We start from the raw sequence: 20,549 nt of genomic DNA, 5'->3' as shown, positions 1-20,549 counted from the left end.
TGAGGCAGAAGCATGATTGCAGTGTATATCAGTGATAAGTAAGCGAAGACATGAAGATTGACTGTTTTTTCAAACAAGGATGATAGGTTAAGAGTGCTAGTTCTTTTTATTTTTTAATCTGAGATTGCCTTAGGAAAGTTGTTTGGCTAAGGGAAGGGGCTCTAAGAGGAGAGTTTGATGTAGTAAAAATCTAGAAACTGGAGAAGTACGCTAGTCAGTCCAGGAGTGGATGTGATTGGAAGCACAGGTTGGAGGGAATGAGTGGCTTTGAAGAAAAGGACACACTGCTTCCTTTTAGAAAGGAGAAGAGTGAATGGTGGGGAGAAGTATGGGGAAGTTTGTAGGTGTTGGAGAAGAAAGTTAAGAAATTTTTGTTCATTTTTTCTGTATGTCAGTGTCATGTGTTGGAAGAAAAAGATATGGGTGTTTAAAGGGGATTTAAGGAAAATTAGTAAGGATCTGGAATAATCTTTGTGAGAAAGTAGAGGAGTGACTGATGAGTGGTAGTAAAAGCAGTTTTGAGCAGCACTAGGGCCATAGCTGAGGTGGAAGACCCTGAAAGTGTAGAAGCATCATCTCAGTTTGATATTTTGCTAATGATACTTTTTTATTTGAATTCTCCATTTTCCCTCCTGTTTTTCTTTCACAGGTTCATGAGTCCTTGCAAGCCATGGGGAGTAGTGCTGATAGTTGTGACAGTGAGACCACAGTCACGTCATTTGGTGAAGACCTTGTTACACCTACAGCACAAGACCAGCCTTATTTTAATGAATCAGAAGAAGAGTTTCTTGTCCCTCTTCGGAAGGGGCGAGAGAAGGCAGCAGCAGCTGCTGAAAAGAGAAGGTCAGATAGCCAGGATCTCCCCCAGAGTGAGACTATTGAGCACACTGGAAGTAAACAGTCTACCTGTAGTTCAGGGGTCCACCTTACTGAAATTATTGAAATGGAAGAGGTTTTCTCTTCAGCCCAGCCAGTGGAGCTGCTGAGGGAAGCAAGTGCTGAGAGTGATGGGGACAAAAGCAGTGAATGTGAGTTTGCCCACTACGCCACACACCATATTCTCACCTCACTGGCGTCTCTTGAAGCTAAATGCAGTGAGAAGGGCTTGGAAACTTCAACTGGGCCTCCCTCTTCTGTGGACAGAGTTAATACAGCTTTGCAAAGAGCACAAATGAAGGTTTGCAGTCTGTCTAATCAAAGAGTAGGGCGTAGCTTGATAAAATCAAAAGATCTATTAAAAAAGAGGTACTTACTTACAAAAGCTGGCTATCCTCTGAGAAGGTCTCAGTCTTTACCAACCACCTTACTAAACCCAGTAAGGGTTGTGTCTTCTGTCAATGTTCGGTTGTCTCCAGGAAAAGAGACCAGATGCAGTCCACCTTCCTTCACCTATAAATATACACCTGAAGAGGAACAGAAGTTAGAGGTAATTGAGCACGATGGCCAGTCTTTAGTTAAGTCCACTCTTTTCATCTCTCCATCATCTGTGAAAGAATCAGCCCCTCTGAGTGAGGCAAACCGGTTGGAAGAATGCCATCATCAAAGGACTCCTACCTGTTCGTTGTGTGCTCTGGCACCGCTGTCTCAGTCCACCTGCTCCCTTCACTCTGTCCACTCGGAGTGGCAGGAAAGGCCCCTGTGTGAGCACATGAGAACTCTGAGCTCTCACAGTGTTCCCAACATATCAGGTGCCACCTGCAGTGCCTTCAGCCCCCCTTTTGGGTGTCCTTACTCACATAGACATGCTGCCCATCCTTACCGAGTGTGCTCTGTGAACCCTCCTTCTGCCATCGAGATGCAGTTGCGAAGAGTGTTGCACGATATTAGAAACTCACTACAGAATCTTTCACAGGTATGATAAAAAGTACATCTTTAACTTTTTATTGACATGAGCACCTCTTAATTCGCTGAGAAGTGCAGACCCATCAGGCATGAAGCACCTCAGCTTCATCTCTTACATGCCTACACTTGCTTGTACCTGCCCTCTTCCTGTACTCTTCCCTCCCATCTCAAAGGAAAAGCTGTAACTAATGCTGAACGAGGTTAATTCTCTGCTCATATCTCCCTTCCTTCTAGAAACGTGATTTTGCTCATGAGGTATCCCCCTTCCTTAGTCTCTCCTTCATTGTCTTTGTCTAAGTCCTTGTTATTAAAGTCTCCCTCTCAAGTGCTGCTCTCCTTTCTCTGCCAGTTGACAGCGTTCACCACCTCTTCGTTTCTAAGTTTCCCTCCCCTGGGCTTCTGTGTCGCCATGTGTTCTGGTTCTGCTCGTAGCTCTCTGACTAAGCTTTCTCTTCATCTACTGACTCCTAATGCTGGTTTCCTGGCACAGAATTAGTCTGCTTCCACTGGGTTTGAAAGACTGAAACTACCCCAGAAGAGAAAAAGATCAGGTAAAGGGTGAATTTGAATGGAAATGGTGTGTGTGTGTGTGTCTTGTTACCTTTGAAGTCATTGCATTTAGATTTGTTAGTGGGCTGGAAAATAATTTCCAAAATAAAACTTTGAAAGTAAGTAAGTTGTTTTAGTTTTGCCTTTCACATTTCACATTTCCTTTCTAAATCTCTCTGAACTACTTATATTTAGACAATTGAGGAAATGGAAATGATAGAGTAATGTAATGATCAGAGTGTTGAGCAGGAGTTGGGCCTAGAATGTATACAATATATCTCTTATGGTGATGAATAGACAGGATGCCACTTTGAAAGTAAAAACAAATTTAAAATTTTTAATAATAGCAGAATATACCATTTTTTAAATACAGCCTTTATCCTTGTAATAATTGTGTCCTGGTGATCTAACCAGAATGTGGGTGTTTTCTTCTTCCTCCTTACAAAACATAGTTCTTTCTGTGAGCGGGATGCCTAACTTTTAGCTGTGATTATGTAAAGCTGTGGATTCCCAGGGCCTTGTCCACCTACTCACCCTAACGGTGCACCTTTCTTTCTAGGCCAGCTTGTTCTTTTGCTCTAGATATGGTTTTTCTCCTTTTGTGTGTTCCATCAATAATTCAGCTAATTAATGTACCCATCCTCACCCCACCCCACCTCAGCAGACAGATGCTCTTCCTGGCCTGACCTCTGTCTGTCTCTCCATACTCATTCTTTATGTGTGTGCTCCAGCAAAATTGGAGTGCATGTGGGTCTCTAAAAAGGTGTGCATTCCGAGGTGTCTGCTTTTACACATGCCACTTTTTTCTTTACCTGGAATGCTCTGCCCTTGCCTGCCTTTGCCTCACCAAATCCTGTTTACTGTTAGGGCTCAGCTCAGGTGTCACCACTTGTAGAAACACTCACCTAATCTGGATTTTTGTTTTTTTCATAGTACTCCCCCTCCCCACCCCAATATTATAATAACTTTTTTGAACTTTCTACTGTTGCTTAAACTGTGAGAACACTTGAAGGCTGGAAATGTCTTTTATCTTCCTTTTACCTTTATTTTCTTCACTGCCTAAAATAGTGGCAATGCTCTGATATCTAAGGAGAGTGATGATTGCATGCTACTCCTTAGCCAACTCAGTAGTTTCTGTAATCTCAATTACATTGGCTATTGCATCTACATTTTTTAGTTTTTTTGTTTTTCTACTTTCTTAAGGCAAGAGGGAAATCCTGCAAGACATAGATTTCAACTGCATATGTTCTTTTTCCTCCTTCCCTGTCCCAAGTACACTGACTGACTTCTGAAACAGATAGGAATAATGGATAGCATTGGAGACTGATTTTATTTGGTTCCTGCTTACAGTATGAAGTTTTTGTTTGTTTTTGCCTCAAAGAGAAAAATGTAGGCCCCAAATTCCACCTTTTTAACACCATAGATAATTTGGAAGTAGTCTCTTTAACATTGGTTTGTAATCATATTTTCACTCTTTTGAAGTACCCTGTGATGAGAGGGCCTGACCTTGCTGCTGCTCCATATAGTACTCAGAGATCACCCGTCCTACCTCTTCATGAAGTAAGTTCTTAAATCTTTGTGTCACAAAATAATCTGTATGATTGAGAAATACAATTTTGTTATATTATTTTCTAGAATACTTTTCAGGAGCTCCAGGTAATGAGGCGGAGCCTGAATTTGTTCAGAACGCAAATGATGGATTTAGAATTGACAATGCTGCGTCAGCAAACCATGGTTTATCATCATATGACTGAGGAAGAAAGGTGAAAGTTCATTTTGTCTTAATGTAACTCAGAATATTCTTATTTTAAAAAGCACTGTCAACTTTCTTTTTTTAAGGCTGGTTTTATTTCTACTGCCATGTACCCTTTTCTCGTTTGTGAACCAGTGTAAATAAAATTAGGCATAGTGTTTTATAAGTAAACTTCATGGTCCTCAATATATTAAGGAAGGTAGTAGTGGTAATCTATTTTTAGTGTCTGGGGTATGTGTGAGAGAGGGTAGAGAAAGAAAGACCAGTTGTCTTCGTGGCCACGTGTATTGTAGTGGCTGTTGTGCTAAGTAGAGAACTTGGAATTTCAGTGCCTTCTGGTAGATTTTGAGAAAATTATGACTATGAAAACTCCCAAACTGCTTTTTTTCAAACCTGTGCCTATCACCATACCAATAGGTATGAAGTTGATCAGCTCCAGAGTTTGAGAAATTCAGTCCGCATGGAACTCCAGGACTTGGAACTGCAGCTGGAAGAACGGCTGCTGGGCCTGGAGGAGCAGCTTCGCATGCGCGGGCCGTCGCCCTTCCGCCCATCAGCACTTGTGGTATGGTACCTGGCGGGTTATTGGTAGTTCTCACTAAGCAATGTGCCATGTAATTGTGGACAAATGCCTTTATTTGGAAGCACTTATTTTAATGGCATTAGAGGCATGTAGAATGTTTAAACTACCTTTCTTACACATCCATTGAATGTGTAAGTTGTGATTATTTTTTTAAATTTTACTATGTTTAAAAATATATTGAAAATTTTTAATCATAATTTTTAGTAATAGAAAATGACCAACACGAAAGTTTAGGGGTTTTAAAGGAAAAATGATGAATTAACATATGACTAATTTAGGTTTTAATCACTCCAAGTGACTGCAAAGAACACATTCAGACTTTCTTCCCTTTCTTGCCTTCTAATAAATAACTATTCCCTTTAAACCTTTTCTTTATTTTGTATTCTTTTACATTCTTTGTGTTTTATAAGGAATCAAATGAGATCTTTGTAAAGGTAGAAAGCATATATAATCAAGAGAGTAAAAAGAAATACTATTTCTCTTTATTTTGTGTCACTTCATACTTCTGATGTTCGTTTCCATGACATTTGAACTTCCAACAGTAATGTATTCTTTTTTGCCAATATCTTTGCAGTTGCAGAACGTAGTGTTTTAAAATGTTAAAAAATAAAGTTTTCCTCTCTGTTATTTGAACAACATATTTGATTTTGTTAAAAATAAATGGATAGCTACACACATACACAGGTGCACATACATAGTAGAATCAGTAGAATCATAATGTGTGTGTATGTATACACATATAGATGTATAACATAGAATATCATATTGATGAATATCTTTTTCCATAAAAGACTTTGATCCATTATTCTGAGAAATGTGTTGGTGACAGCAGAAAATCAGAACATCTTCTGTGTACCTTTCATCAGAATAATACATTTTATGGGATTCCATGACAATTAAACGTATTTATAAAACACTAGAAATTTGAAAAATTACACACACACATACACACATATATTCTTCTTTTTTCAGGGGATGTGTGGCAGTAGAAGCACCGACAACTTGTCCTGCTCTTCTCCATTGAATGTAATGGAACCAGTAAGCCTCTCTACTTTTGAATCACTGGGGAAGGGAAAGATACAACAGTTCATAAACACAATTTTCCTAGTGTAGATGGCATGTTTCTTATTTTAATATAGAATTTGGTAGGTTAGTTAAATTGATTAGAAGTGAGTTTGGCATTTCTGAAAGTCCATTGCCATCTTAGGCCACTAGAAAGCCAGTTAATTGCAATGGTAATTTATCTTACCATTGAGAAGATAGACTCATCAAAGAAAGGTATTTAATTTGTACTCTGGGGGAAATGTACCTTCACAGTCTGATTCCAGTTCCTTTAGGCAGTTCGATCTGTAAGATGACTGACAAAAGTCTGATTTTTATTATGTTCAAAACAAATTGATTCATTTGGGGGCAAAAGCATTATGAGTAGCTATTTTGTTTTTCATTAGTTATTCTTCCTTGCAAGTAGTTTGGACACATGTGGTATCAAGTAAAATTTCATCCAACTATATATTTCTAGTCAAACATTTTATGGCTTGAACTCACTATGAATTTAAATTATCCATGCTGGTTTTGCAAATGAAATTGAGCAATTACTAAATAAATTAATTAGAATCATATATTTGCAAGTTAAGTGATTTTTGGCAGTAATCAAGTAATCACAACTAGGGTTTTAATCTTAAACTACCTATCTTAGTTTCAAGAAAGAGGAATTACAATTTTTCTGATCTCCAGGTCACAGAACTGATGCAGGAACAGTCTTACCTGAAGTGTGAATTGGGCATAGGACTCAGAGAAATGGGATTTGAAATTCCTCCTGGAGAAAGCTCAGAGTCTGTTTTCTCCCAAGCAACATCAGAGTCATCTTCTGTATGTTCCGGTCCCTCTCTTGCTAACAGAAGAACTGGAGTACCTCCTAGTGACTCAGCAGGCAGACCCAAGACCCGTCTGGTACCAACCAAGAAAGTGTACCGAGCATCAGTTGCTTTAACACCAACTGCTCCTTCTAGAATGGGCTCTGTACAGACGCCTCCGGATGTAGAAAGTTCTGGGGAAGTTGGAGCACCTGAAGAAGCCTCAGAGGCTGTAGGACCAAAATCTGAAGAGGAGGACAGATGTGGAAAAATCCCATTAATGCCAGCTGCTAAGGAAATGCATAAAAACTTGGAGCAAGATGAGTTGCAGCAAGTTATACGGGAAGTGAGTAAAAATCTATGTATAATTAATTTATTTGTTGATACATGTTGGGAGAGGTCTTATTTGAACATTATTTATAAGGTACTCTTTTGATTCACCATGTTCAGTAATTTACAGAGAGCTTTTAAATTAACTTTCCCATTCGTCTAACTTATGTCTATTAAGATATGTTTATAATGGCATTTCTGCAAATTTCATACTCCAGTGTAAGTAATTGCAATTCTAAGTAATTGCAGTTCAAAATAAACATGTAACAAACTCTTTAGATCTCTATTTCCACATCTGTAAATTGAGGGATTACAATTAAGATCTCTTGTGGGAATAAAAGCTGTCATAATGTCAGTTGACATGAGAAAATGGTGTTGTGTTTTTCAAAGTATAAAGAATTTGATTTTTTTTGGTTTAGTGGGTGGAGAAATGTAGAAATTATATGAGTTGTTCAAAGATAGAAATTCAGAATGAAAAGGTTTGCCCTGGATGATAGCAGTTTGCAAGCTAGGCTACAAAAAGGACTGCAAAAAGTTAGGAAAATTAGTAGTCAAAGGTCAAAAGTTAATTGAGAAAATCGGTAAAATAGCTGTTTTTGGCACTACAGTAAATAATAATAACTAGTATATACATATATATCACTCAAAATGAGAGATCTCTATGATACATATTTATGTTGGTTTTTTTATTTTTTTCCTTTTCTTCTCAAATCACATTGTCTTTGGATGCAAAATCTAGTGGAGTGCAAAGGATAAAAATTATGTGTCGAATATATCTTTTTTCATACTGTCCTTTTTTCTTAAGAGTAACTAAGGATACACCATAATTATACATAGTTCTTTCCAACTGAGATACTAAAAACTATAAGAAAGGATCTTTCATTCTTTGTACTAGTTAACAAGAGGAAAAATCATTCTGTAAGTTTCTTAATATTTGCACTGTAAAAGATAAAAGAAAAATTCATAGGAGACATGAAATCCTTCAAGTCTAGTAAGAAGGTTAACAAGACTAAGTTAGGAAACAATTGAAAACTACACAGAAAAGATTTAGTATATTGTATTCAAGAACTAAGAATTTAGAAATGGAAAACATCAAAAGAAGCCAAAGAAATTAGTCAGTGGCTGTCAATTTTTAATTTGTGTATTTGCAATAAATTCAGCAATGTGAACCTCATGTAGTTTTAGAATTAATTTATGAGTAACTTAGAACAAAATATAGTGGTCATATTTCGATAATGGTGGCAGCAGATCAGAATCCTTCCCTCAGGTGATCCCCTAATCTTCTGGGCTCAGAGATACTTCATGTGGATTAGGTGCCATCATTTGTAGCAGCTAGACAAGTACATTAAAAATAAAAAGAGTTTTGCAATGATGAAATTATACATTCCTAAAAATCATTGTGCTGTGCAAATTCATGCAATAAAACTACAAGCTTATGGGGAAAATAGTATTAGAACCATAACACTCAAAACTTTGTTAGTGACATACTAAAACAAAAAGAAAACCAATAAAAACAGAATCGTGTACATGTTAAATGGTTAAGAAATGCATAAATACTGCAATAAATATGGCACTTCACTTGAAAAACTCCGAAAATTTGCTTATGTAATTGGGCTTTGGAAGGATTGCAGCTTGAGTACTGCGAGGTGTCAGAGGAGGGTAATAAGAAACCCAACAGAAAGTTTTAATACTGACGTGGGTGGGTATGGCATAATACACAGTGAATTGAGAGAGCTGGTGGATGCACAAGGTATGTGTGTGTTTTCAGTAGCGTTCAGCTGAATGCAGTTATCTCTGCTCACTGGTGTTTCTTGTGGATGAAATTACACAAAAAGCAAATGCAAAATTTACATTATACTCAAATTTCCTAATATTTCAGTCCTTTTGAGACAAATTTACATTTTCAAAAAAGCATTATAGCACAAGAGACTGCATGTAGGTAATTACTTTTCATAATGTGAATTACCAACCTAAAGTCTTAATTCTATAAATTTATTTGTCCTACAAATATAATTATTTTTGTAAGTTGGTGGCAGCTGGCTAATGTTTAGCAAACTCTGTACATCCATTTTGCTCAATAAGATGGGAATGATTGTAATCATTTTTAGTTATGTGTTCCACATCAAAGATCAATTTTTGAATGAAATTATATAATTTTTTACATGCTGTGGTTTTTTTAACTGAGAAAGTTGGTATTAAGGTCCTTTTTTCCCCAACAAATGTATTTTTCCTTTAGCTTTGTTTGGCTTGAAAATTTTCCTTGAAAACGACTTTATGTTGCTTATTTGGCACAAACAGTTCCTCAATGCACACTTGAATCCTCATTTTTAAAGCGTTGAATGGATAGCCTAATATGTGCTGTAAGCAATTTCCTAGGAGTAAAGTATTCCTAGACCAGAACACTGATTCTTTGGCTGATAGAAATAGGGCACAGAAAAGTTGGTTGTTCTGTCGTACTGCTTTAGAACCTCACGTTAAATATGAAAGATTTTATAATACCAAGACATTTAAACTGACATGCAAGCCAAATATTTGAGGAATTTTTCAGTATTTGTTACTAAATTAGGAACTTCCCTAATTCAGAACTTGGCATAGTTTGGAGTAAGTTGGGCTTAACATTTGCCCTTTTACTGTGTATAAATAAGGATTTACCAAGCAAAAAATACAGATCAAACAAGTTGCAAAGGGAACACTGATGTGCTTAAGAGAATAAACTATTTTGAAGTACTTTATAAGCATATATTTATACATTATAATAATGTCATTTATAATTTAAAAAGTAATTTGTGTTCATATCATCTTAGCCCAATTACAATAGTTTTCTGTTAAACTTTGTTTACAGAATATTTAAAATTCAGATGGGTCTTGGTTCCATTCACTTCAAATCTGTAATCCTTTTACTTAAATACACATGGTACTGAATTCCAGTTTTTTTTAAGCTTATTTTATGGGCTACCAAGAAAATTAAATGAGATTCTTTCTTCCCAGTAGATTTTGGTTCCCTAACCCCATTAACAAGGCTGCTATTCAGGAAGGAAAGAATAAGCTTAGGTTGAACACTTCTGCAGGTGAGGATTAAGCATGTTTGGCAGACACTTCAGGGAAGTTTTCTTATTGCACTCATGGGTGCATGAAAACAATGATGTCTGTCTGGCCTTTGTATCCATCATTTCACTATATGTGGAGTTTTTAACAGGTATGCTTCATTATTTATAATATGTTAATATGGTAAGAGTTCTTCTTTTGAAGGAGAATACTCAGATCCTTTCAGACAATTATTTAATATACTCATTTAATAGCAGCTTTTGCCAGATTAAAGATTAGCCCCTTTTTGGTGCAGATTTGTATATGTTGTATAATGGAAAAAGTACACTCTCTTGGAATTTGCCCCGGTGGTCTGTGATGTATGTAATCAGTGGTCTGAAACCTTTTATAGTTACTTAAAAAAAAAAAAAAGGTAAAAAGATTACTTAATGGAATGAATGAACCTGTGCCCACAGAAGCAAATTCAATAGAATTAAACATCAAAGAATAAACATGGATTTTTTTGTGTTTAGAGAGTTCTTTGTTTATTGAAAGTTCCTAAGCTTGGTTCATGGTATCTTTATGACAGTTCATCTGACATGCTCTAACATGTATTTTAGTATATACAAAACTTGCCTGTGTTTTTCTTGTAGTGATCATTTGATATAATGGCTGCCATGAAGTAAGCACTCAGTAGATGCGTATTAAATGGATGTGTTGCCCCTATACTTTGGACTTGGAATCAGTCTGTTTAAATTGCCAATGAGTACTCCTTTCTTAATCTCAAGTAGTTTGCCTTCAACCTATACCACTTTTTGAAAATTGTGCTCATTTTTTAAAGGCAACTTGACCATCCATCCCAGTAGAGTTTTCTCACTCTTAGTCCTTTCAACCTCTGTAGCCTGGGAGACTTTAGAACTAATTTATTTGCCCATACATTTATTCCTTCAATAAATTAAAGGCATTTTATCATCTTCAGTGCTATTCTGTCTATAGTCCTTTGTTTTTCTACTTCCTGTTACTTTTTGTGTCTGACACTTTCTGTCACTCTCATTCTCAGTCTCAAGCTCTCATCAATGCATTCATTCAAGCTTTCATTGAGTGCTTACTTTATGCCAGGATACATTGTGGAATGAGACCCAGTTCTCTCCCTGCTGTAGTGTATTGCAGCACACTCCTTTCTTCTTCAGATTTGCTTCTGCTCCCTGGTAGGAACTACCCTGTCAGCTAGGCTCCTTTTTGCTCTCCTCTTATCCAAGGTGGTCTTGCTGCAGTTTTGTATCCTCACTATCATCTGAAATTGTCCTTTATTGTGACCTACTATTTTAGAGTCTGCCATTCTCTGAGAACTTTTTATTTTTTCCTCTTCTAGTCAATATTGGTCTCTCATTTTGCCAAGTGCATTATGTTCTTATGTCATTAAATTAATAAATTATTTTTTCCTCAGTATTTTATGAAACAGCATTTTGTGCCCATCCGGATTATAACATCCTTCATGGTAGAGATTCTTTTATGCTTTACTCCAGTAATGTCTATACCCTGAAAAAATGTTGGCACATATTTTTGGTTTGTAGAAGATACTTTTTGGCAAGTTTGTGTTTTGGATGATGAGATTTAATAAGATTGCCCCATTGTATTGGACAGCAGGACTGGAAAGACTCTGCTAGTCATTGTCCTTTACAAATACAGATTTGCAGACGTTCTGATTCAACACATTGTATTTGTTCTTGTGTTCTGTGGCTAAGAGATTCTGGTTTTCAAAATATTTGTATCTGACACATTTGTTTAAAAAATGAATCTGAAGTGAATATCAACTTCAGAAACTCTTGATGATGTTTAAAGCTTAGAAATATTGATAGGAGGTAAAATGAGAAGCTATTTACTTAAATATATTCCAGTACAGATGGTTGGTAGCTAAGGAGCATTTGTTTCTATGAATATTTACATATAAACCTAGTGTTATGCACCACTTCTGCATTACATTAATACAGAATGATTTTTGGAAAGACTTCAGTTGAGATGTGTTCTGGATGTACTTAGAAACATTTTAGGAAATAGATCAGGCTGACAGAAACTATGGAAATATATAATTTAAAAAAACTGAGTGTGTCTCCAGTGCTAATTTGGGAGGGAATTATCGGTTTATTTCAAGAAATATGCATTTAAAGCTTTCACAAAGGGCTATTTGGAGGTGATGCTGTATCATTAGAGAGAAAAAGGTGTGGAGAGGCAGGTGTGGTGGTTGGACCTCAGGAGAAGAAAGTCTCGATGGAATATCATTGCCCCAGGTCTGTGCCTTTTCTAACAATAAAATAAAAGGTAAATCCTTATCTGAGGCAAAATTTTAAGCAGGTGACAAATGTACCTTATGATTAAAGAAAAATTTATTTCTTTAGAGTTTATAATTGTTTAAAGGGTGTTTTCATGTCTTAAATTGTACTAAATGATCATTTCTTCTTCCCACTTAATATGTGCATGTTAGGTTAGAACAATATTCAGCTTCTTCAGATATTTTGTTTTCAGTTGTATATTGTATATATGCAATATACCTACCTGTATATCATCTTGTCACTAAAGGGTTTTCTTAACAACTGGAACACTTGAGTATCCTATTAATTACCATACAAAGATATCATTAATAAAAAACATGAATGTGAGCCCAACATTTAATCAGTTCGTCTAGATTATTTTTTATCATAAAGGAAATTACAAGTTTTTTAATCTGTAAAATAACATTTTAAATATTCTTAACTCAAGAAGTGTGATATTTTGTGATTGAGTTATCTGAGTTACGCTATGCCAGATCTTAGATGATCTGATCTGGATTTGAAGATAGATGGCCATGATTCCCCATTACCTTTTAGTACTTCATAAAGGTTTACATGAACGTTGTAGTTTTCTCTCTGGTTTAGTTGATTGCAGAAATTAAATGCTATTTATGTTTTTCTGAAAACAAAAAATAGATTACAGTCATATCATTAAACTCTTATTTTTCTCTTCTTTCATTCTAGATTAAACAGTCTATTGTTGGGGAAATCAGACGGGAAATTGTAAGTGGACTTTTGGCAGCGGTATCTTCAAGCAAAGCATCTAATTCTAAGCAAGATAGTCATTAAATGGAATTTGGAGGTAAATTTTCCTGAACTTAAAATTTGTTTAGCTAAATGTAAATTAGTACTTAGTTATTAATGCTTTGTTTTCTTAGTACATGAGGTCTATTTCTCTAGCTAAATTTTTATTTTTGAATATATGTAATATGTTATCTTAGATTGTGGAAACCTCATGCAAACTACATTTGAAGTGTAAGTTACAAACTACATTTGAGTATTCTCATGTCTCATAATACTAACTTACAAGGGATAATTGATACTGTGTCATTTTACTGAAATTTTATTATCGTAAATAAATGCTGGAATTGGGGAAATCAGGAAGTTCAAACCTGAGTCTTTCTCTGATAGCATTGGTTATAGTGGTATTTCAGAGGGACAATTTATGGACCAAGATTTTGAGAATTCATCACAAAATCTTAGTATCTTTTTAAATTTTTTTATCTTTTAAAGAAACACATTCCATCAGTTCATATCTAATCATTTCATAATTGATAAAGGAGGATGTTTATATATATTTATATTTAAAGAATATTTGCATCCTCCTTTTAAAGGGCCTTTTAATATTTCAAAGATGTTTGATGTTCATTTCTCCTTTTTTAAGGTTGCCGTGGATCCTGTTATCTGTGTGATATTGGACTCATCAATGGTATACACTGGTGGAGGTATTATTGTGCTTCAGAAGATACTTGCTGCTGAGCTGGGCTACTGTGTACAGTATACAATGTTTATTTCTTCTATGCACATCTTTTTAAAAGCATCCATAGAAACTTAGACACTTTGTTGATTTTCTTTAATAAACTATCAAAACTGTAGCTGTTTGAAAAGCCTAATATTTATTTGTATGTCGATATTTTCCAATTGATTCCCTATGTAGAATTAATTTTAAAACTTGAAAACTTCCAGACTTAATCAACTTATAAATAACATATTTCTTCGGACTAGCTTCTTAAAACACTGACCTCTATGAGGTATTTACTGTGCAATAACTGATTCATTTTTTGAGAGCTTGAAGCAACGAATGATTTTCCCTCCACTACTGTTAGTGTCCCTTCCAAGGAGAAAAATTGTTCTGTTGTAAAAATTGCTCTTAATTCTTGAGGAGGTTACTAATAGCAGTAGGATAGAATGATAGGTGGTTACCTACAACTACTTAATGTTCTTACACTGTAAGCATTGTTACCTTACCCAAGACAAATGTAATTTTATTATAGCTTATGTAGTATTTTTCTTTTGAAAACATGCCTTTTGTTAAGTACTTTTTGCATTGTCCAGACTTCTTTATTATAGAGAGATGTTTCTTCTGTGTTTTCAACTAAATAGTAGAGTACTGCCAAAATAATGGGGCCTCTGACTTGAATGGATAGAAATGAGTAAGCTGGTTTTGTTTTTTCAAATGGAAGTATTTTAGATTTGTTCTCTTTATAACAGATGGTTTTAATTCAGTTTTAACCAGTGAGAACTGTTGTTCTTATGAAAAATAAAGTGGTTTCCTACTTAGTTTTATACATGTTAAATAAATGTATAAAGTAACAACCAAATTTATTAGAATTACTCTTTTAGCATTTATAATTTTCAACTCATTTCTTTGTCTGAAATTTTAATCAAAAGTGGTTGAGATGTTAACAATATTCTTTGAAAGAATATCTAAAAGGTTTATGAATGAGTTACCACACAAAGGCTGATTTCTAAATAAATAAATAAATAAAACAATAAAGTATTTATTTTGCCTAACATGTTTTTAGTGGGTTTTTTTCCCTTGAACTACAACATGAGGAATTTGGATTAGATTTGACAGATAACAAATAAGGTCCAAAAGAATTGGCAGTTATAAGCTAATAGGTTGATATTCTCTTTTCCTGAAGGGGTTTCTATGATGCTTTCAAAAATATAGTTAAGACTAGACCACCTTCAAGAAAGAGCTTGAACTGATGCCCCTTGGTCTTATCTAGTTTTTTGGTTTAAGATTATCATCTGATCTGAGGTCAAATAAACCTTTTCTATAAAATGTACTGTTAAACTACATAGTAATTTAGGAGAACAGACATTAGGGTATTATCTTATTCTTTGGTCAAATTATCCAGCAATTTAACTAGTTGATTCTAATAACAGTAATGATCCTTATAAACCAAACACCCCATATTAATAGTAATATAGGTATCAGTAATTTTAACCGTTCAGCTTTGTAGCCACTTGTAGTTAATTTCTAACAATGCAGGAAACCCAGAATTTGATGATCAATATTAGGGACATAACAGTTGCAATAATAGGCTGAGCCAATGGGCAAATCACTTAGAGTATATAAAGGAAATAAAAACTTTAACACAATTACAATTACTTCTTTCTTCTCCCATTTGAAACCTTTGGGTACTTGAACATTTGAAAGCTGTATTCAAGCCATCATGGTAAGTGCTATGTAGAAATTAATGAGAGGTGGTCTACAAACTAGATGGGAGAACAAGGCATCCTTTTTTAAAAATTTATTTTTTGTTAAGTTATTATTGATACACACTCACATGAAAAAACAATGTGGTTACTACATTTACCCCTGTTACTGTGTTCCCCACATATACCCCATTGCAGTCACTGCCCATCAGTGTAGTAAGATGCCACAGAGTCACTATTTGCATTCTCTACCTCACTGTCTTCCCCATGATCCCACAGCCACACCATGTCTGCCAATTATAATTCCCCTCAGTCCCCTTCTCCCTCCCCACCTGCCCTACCCCATGCCTCCCCTTTGGTAACCACGGGTCCCTTCTTGGATGCTGTTCCTACAGTTTTGCTTCGTTGTTATACTCCACAAATGAGGGAAGTCACTTAGTACTTGTCTTTCTTCACCTGGCTTATTTCACTGAGCATAATATCTTCCAGTTCCATCCATGTTGTTGCAAATTGCAGAATTTGTTTCTTTCTTATGGCTGAGTAGTATTCCATTGTGTATATGTACCACCTCTTTTTTATCCATTCATCTACTGATAGACACTTAGGTTGCTTCCATATCTTAGCTATTGTAAATAGTGCTACAATAAACATAGGAGTGCATCTGTCTTTTTGAATATGAGAAATTATATTCTTTGGATAAATTCTTATGAGTGGAATTCCTGAGTCAAATGGTATTTCTATTTTTAGTTTTTGAGGAACCTCCATATTGCTTTCCACAATGGTTGAATTAGCTTACAGTCCCACCAGCAGTGTAGGAGGGTTCCCCTTTCTCCACATTCTCGCCAGCATTTGTTGTTCTTAGACTTTTCAATACTCGCCATCCTATCTGGTGTGAGGTGATATCTTATTGTGGTTTTTATTTGCATTTCCCTGATGATTAGTGATGTGGAGCACCTTTTCATGTGTCGGCCATCTGAATTTCTTCTTTGGAGAACTGTTCATATCCTCCACCCATTTTTTAATTGGGTTATTTGCTTTTTGGGTGTTGAGGCGTGTGAGTTCTTTATGTATTTTGGATGTTAACTCCTTGTTGGATATGTCGTTTACAAATATATTCACCCAGACTGTAGGATGCCTTTTTGTTCTGTTGATGGTGTTCTTTGCTGTACAGAGCTTTTTAGTTTGATGCAGTTCCATGAGTTCATTTTTGCTTTTGTTTCCCTTGCTCAAGGAGATGCATTCAGAAAAAAGTTGCTCATGTTTATATTCAGGAGATTTTTGTGTATGTTCTAAGAGTTTTATGGTTTCATGACTTACATTCAGGTGTTTGATCCATTTCAAGTTTACTTTTGTATATGGGGATAAACAATCCAGTTTCATTCTCTTACATGTAGCTGTCCAGTTTTGCCAACACCGGCTGTTGAAGAGGCTGTCATTTCCCCATTGTATATCCATGGCTCCTTTATCATATATTTGACCATATATGGTTGGGTTTATATCTGGGCTCTCAAGTCTGTTCCATTGGTCTCTGGGTCTGTTCTTGTTCCAGTACCAAATTGTCTTGATTACTGTGGCTTTGTAGTAGAGCTTGAAGTCAGGGAGTGTAATCCCCTCAGCTTTATTCTTCCTTCTCAGGATTGCTTTGGCTATTTGGGGTCTTTTGTGGTTCCATATGAATTTTAGAACAATTTTCTCTAGTTCATTGAAGAATGCTGTTAGTATTTTGATAGGGATTGCATTGACTCTATAGATCACTTTAGGCAGGATGGCCATTTTGACAATATTAATTCTTCCTATCCATGAGTACAGGATGTATTTCCATTTATTGGTATCTTCTTTAATTTCTCTCATGAGTGTCTTGTAGTTTTCAGTGTATAGGTCTTTCACTTCCTTCATTAGGTTTATTCCTAGGTATTCTTTTTGATGCAATTGTGAATGGAATTGTTTCTCTGATTTCTCTTTCTGCTAGTTCATCATTAGTGTATAGGAGTACAACAGATTTCTGTGTATTAACTTTGTATCCTGAAACGTTGCTGAATTCAGATATTAGATCAAGTAGTTTTGGAGTGGATTCTTTAGGGTTTTTTATGTACAATATTATGTCATCTGCAAACAGTGACAGTTTAACTTCTTTACCAATCTGGATGCCTTTTATTTGTGTTGTCTGATTGCCATGGAGGACCTCTAGAACAATGTCGAATAAAAGTGGGTAGAGTGCACCTCCTTGACTTGTTCCTGATCTTAAAGGAAAGGCTTTCAGCTTCTTGCTGTTAAGTATAATGTTGGCTGTGGGTTTGTCATATATGGCCTTTATTATATTGACGTACTTGCCTTCTATACCCATTTTATTGAGAGTTTTTATCACGAATGGATATTGAATTTTGTCAAATGCTTTTTCGGCATCTATGGAGATGATCATGTGGTTTTTGTTGATGTGGTGAATTATGTTGATGGATTTTCTAATATTGTCCGTCCTTGCATCCCTGGGATAAATCCTACTTGATGATGATGGATGATCTTTTTGATATATTTTTTAATTTGGTTTGCTAATATTTTGAGTATTTTAGCATCTATGTTCATCAGGGATATTGGTCTGTAAATTTCTTTCTTTGTGGTGTCTGCCTGGTTTTGGTATTAGATGCTAGCCTCATAGAATGAATTTGGAAGTATTCCCTCTTCTACTTTTTGGAAAACTTTAAGGAGGATGGGTATTAGGTCTTCATAAATGTTTGATAAAATTCAGCAGTGAAGCCATCTGGTCCAGGTTTTTGTTCTTAGGTAGTTTTTTGATTACCAGTTCACTTTTTGGTAATTGGTCTGTTCAGATTTTCTGTTTCTGGGTTAGCCTTTGAAGGTTGTATTTTTTTACGAAGTTGTCCATTTCTTCCAGGTTATCCAGTTTGTTAGCATATAATTTTTCATAGTATTCTGTAATAATTCTTTATATCTGTGGTGTCCATAGTGATTTTTCCTTTGTCATTTCTGATTCTGTTTATGGGTGTAGACTCTTTTTCTTTTTAAGTGTGGCTAGGGGTTTATTTATTTTCTTAAGGAACCAGCTCCTGCTTTCATTGATTCTATTGTTTTATTTTTCTTGAATTATTTATTTCTGCTCTAATATTTATTATGTCCCTCCTTCTACTGACTTTCATCCTCATTTGTTCATATTTTTGTAGTTTTGTTAATTGTGAATTTAGACTGTTCGTATGGGATTGTTCTTCTTTCCTGAGGTAGGCCTGTATTGCAATATACTTTCCTCTTAGCACGGCCTTCACTGCGTCTAACAGATTTTGCGGTGTTGAATTATTGTTGTCAATTGTCTCCATATATTGCTTGATCTCTGTTTTTATTTCGTCCTTGATCCACTGGTTATTTAGGAGCATGTTGTGAAGTCTCCATGTGTTTGTACGCTTTTTCATTTTCTCTGCATAATTTATTTCTAGTTTCATACCATTGTGATCTGAAAAGCTGGTTGGTACAATCTCAACCTTTTTGAATTTACCAAGGCTCTTTTTGTGGTCTAGTATATGATCTATTCTTGAAAATGTTCCATGTGCACTTGAGAAGAATGTGTATCCTGCTCCTTTTGGGTGGAGAGTTGTGTAGAAGTCTGCTAGGTCCATCTGTTCTAGTGTGTTGTTCAGTGCTTCTGTGTCCTTACTTATTTTCTGTCTGGTTGATCTATACTTTGGAGTGAGTAGAGTGTTGAAGACTCCTAGAATGAATGCATTGCATTCCATTTCCCCTTTTAATTCTGTTAGTATTTGTTTCACAAATGTAGGTGCTTCTGTGTTGGGTGCATAGATATTTATAATGGTTATATCTTCTTGTTGGATTGACTCCTTTGTCATTATGTAATGTTCTTCTTTGTCTCTTGTGACTCTCTTTGTTTTGAGGTCTATTTTGTCTGATACAAGTACTGCAATACCTGCTTTTTTTCTTCCTATTAGTTGCATGATATGTCTTTTTCCATCCCTTCACTTTTAGTCTGCATATGTCTTTGTGTTTAAAGTGAGTCTCTTGTAGGCAGCATATAGATGGTTGTTTTTTTATCCATTCAGTGACTGTCTTTTGATTGGTGCATTCAGACCATTTACATTTAGGGTGATTATTGATAGGTATGTACTTATTACCATTGAGAGCTTTAGATTCATGGTTACCTAAGGTTCAAGGTTAACTTCCTTACTTTTTTAAGAGTAACTTAACTCACTTACTATGCTATTACACAATCTAAAGGTTCTTTTTTTTCCCCCATCCTTTTTTTTACTTCTCCATTCTTTATATATTAGATTTCATATTCTGTACTCTTTATCTATCCCTCTTTATTATTACCTCTGGTGACAGCTATTTAATCTTAGGCACACTTCCATCTATAGCAGTCCCTCCAAAATACACTGTATAGGTGGTTTGTGAGAGCTAAATTCTCAGCTTTTGCTTATCTGGAAATTGCTTAATCCCTACTTCAAATTTAAATGATATATAATCTTCTGGATAAAGTATTCTTGGTTTGAGGCCCTTCAGCTTCATGGCATTAGATACATCATGCCACTCCCTTCTGGCCTGTAAAGTTTCTGCTGAGAAGTCTGATATTAGCCTGATGGGCTTTCCTTTGTATGTGATCCTATTTCTCTCTCTGTCTGCTTTTATTAGTCTGTCCTTATCCTTCATCTTTGCCATTTCAATTATTATATGTCTTGGTGGTGTCCTCCTTGGGTCCCTTGTTTTGGGAGTTCTTTGCATTTCCATGGCCCAACTATCTCCTTCCCAGATTTGGGAAGTTTTTAGCAATTACTTCCTCAAAGACACTTTCTATCCCTTTTTCTCTCTCTTCTTCTTCTGGTACCCCTATAATATGAATATTGTTCTGTTTGGATTGGTCACACAGTTCTCTCAGTATTCTTTCATTCCTAAGATGCTTTTTCCTCTCTGTACTTCAGCTTTTTATCTCTCTTCCCTAGTTTCTACTTCATTTGTCATCTCCTCTGCCATATGTAATCTGCTTTTAATACCCTCCATTGTGTTCTTCAATGACTGGATCTCCATCCTAAATTCGTTCCTGAGTTCTTGAATATTTTTCTGTACCTCCATGAGCATGTTTATGATTTTCATTTTGAAATCTCTCA

The 20,549-nt window shown here is 35.5% G+C and overlaps 1 protein-coding gene across 2 annotated transcripts in view; it reads left to right on the top strand.

The window, feature by feature from the left end:
* Nucleotides 1–13,856, top strand: part of ITPRID2 (ITPR interacting domain containing 2) — a 42,662-nt gene extending 28,806 nt beyond the window's left edge. Inside the window, exons 11-18 of one of the 2 annotated variants that reach the window (XM_017660171.3) lie at nucleotides 650–1,852; nucleotides 3,874–3,951; nucleotides 4,027–4,154; nucleotides 4,562–4,709; nucleotides 5,700–5,765; nucleotides 6,462–6,926; nucleotides 12,946–13,063; nucleotides 13,646–13,856. In XM_017660171.3, coding sequence (XP_017515660.3) covers nucleotides 650–1,852; nucleotides 3,874–3,951; nucleotides 4,027–4,154; nucleotides 4,562–4,709; nucleotides 5,700–5,765; nucleotides 6,462–6,926; nucleotides 12,946–13,050 — 2,193 coding nt within the window. In that variant the 3' untranslated portion in view covers nucleotides 13,051–13,063; nucleotides 13,646–13,856. The remainder of the gene's footprint in view (nucleotides 1–649; nucleotides 1,853–3,873; nucleotides 3,952–4,026; nucleotides 4,155–4,561; nucleotides 4,710–5,699; nucleotides 5,766–6,461; nucleotides 6,927–12,945; nucleotides 13,064–13,645) is intronic. The other variant, XM_017660173.3, reaches the window with a different exon arrangement.
* The last annotated feature ends 6,693 nt before the right edge of the window (nucleotides 13,857–20,549 follow it).

Source organism: Manis javanica, chromosome 12, assembly GCF_040802235.1.
Source record: "Manis javanica isolate MJ-LG chromosome 12, MJ_LKY, whole genome shotgun sequence".
Classification (NCBI taxonomy): Eukaryota; Metazoa; Chordata; class Mammalia; order Pholidota; family Manidae; genus Manis; species Manis javanica.
The sequence above is the reverse complement of the archived record's forward strand: the minus strand, read 5'-3'. Positions and strand labels throughout refer to the sequence as shown.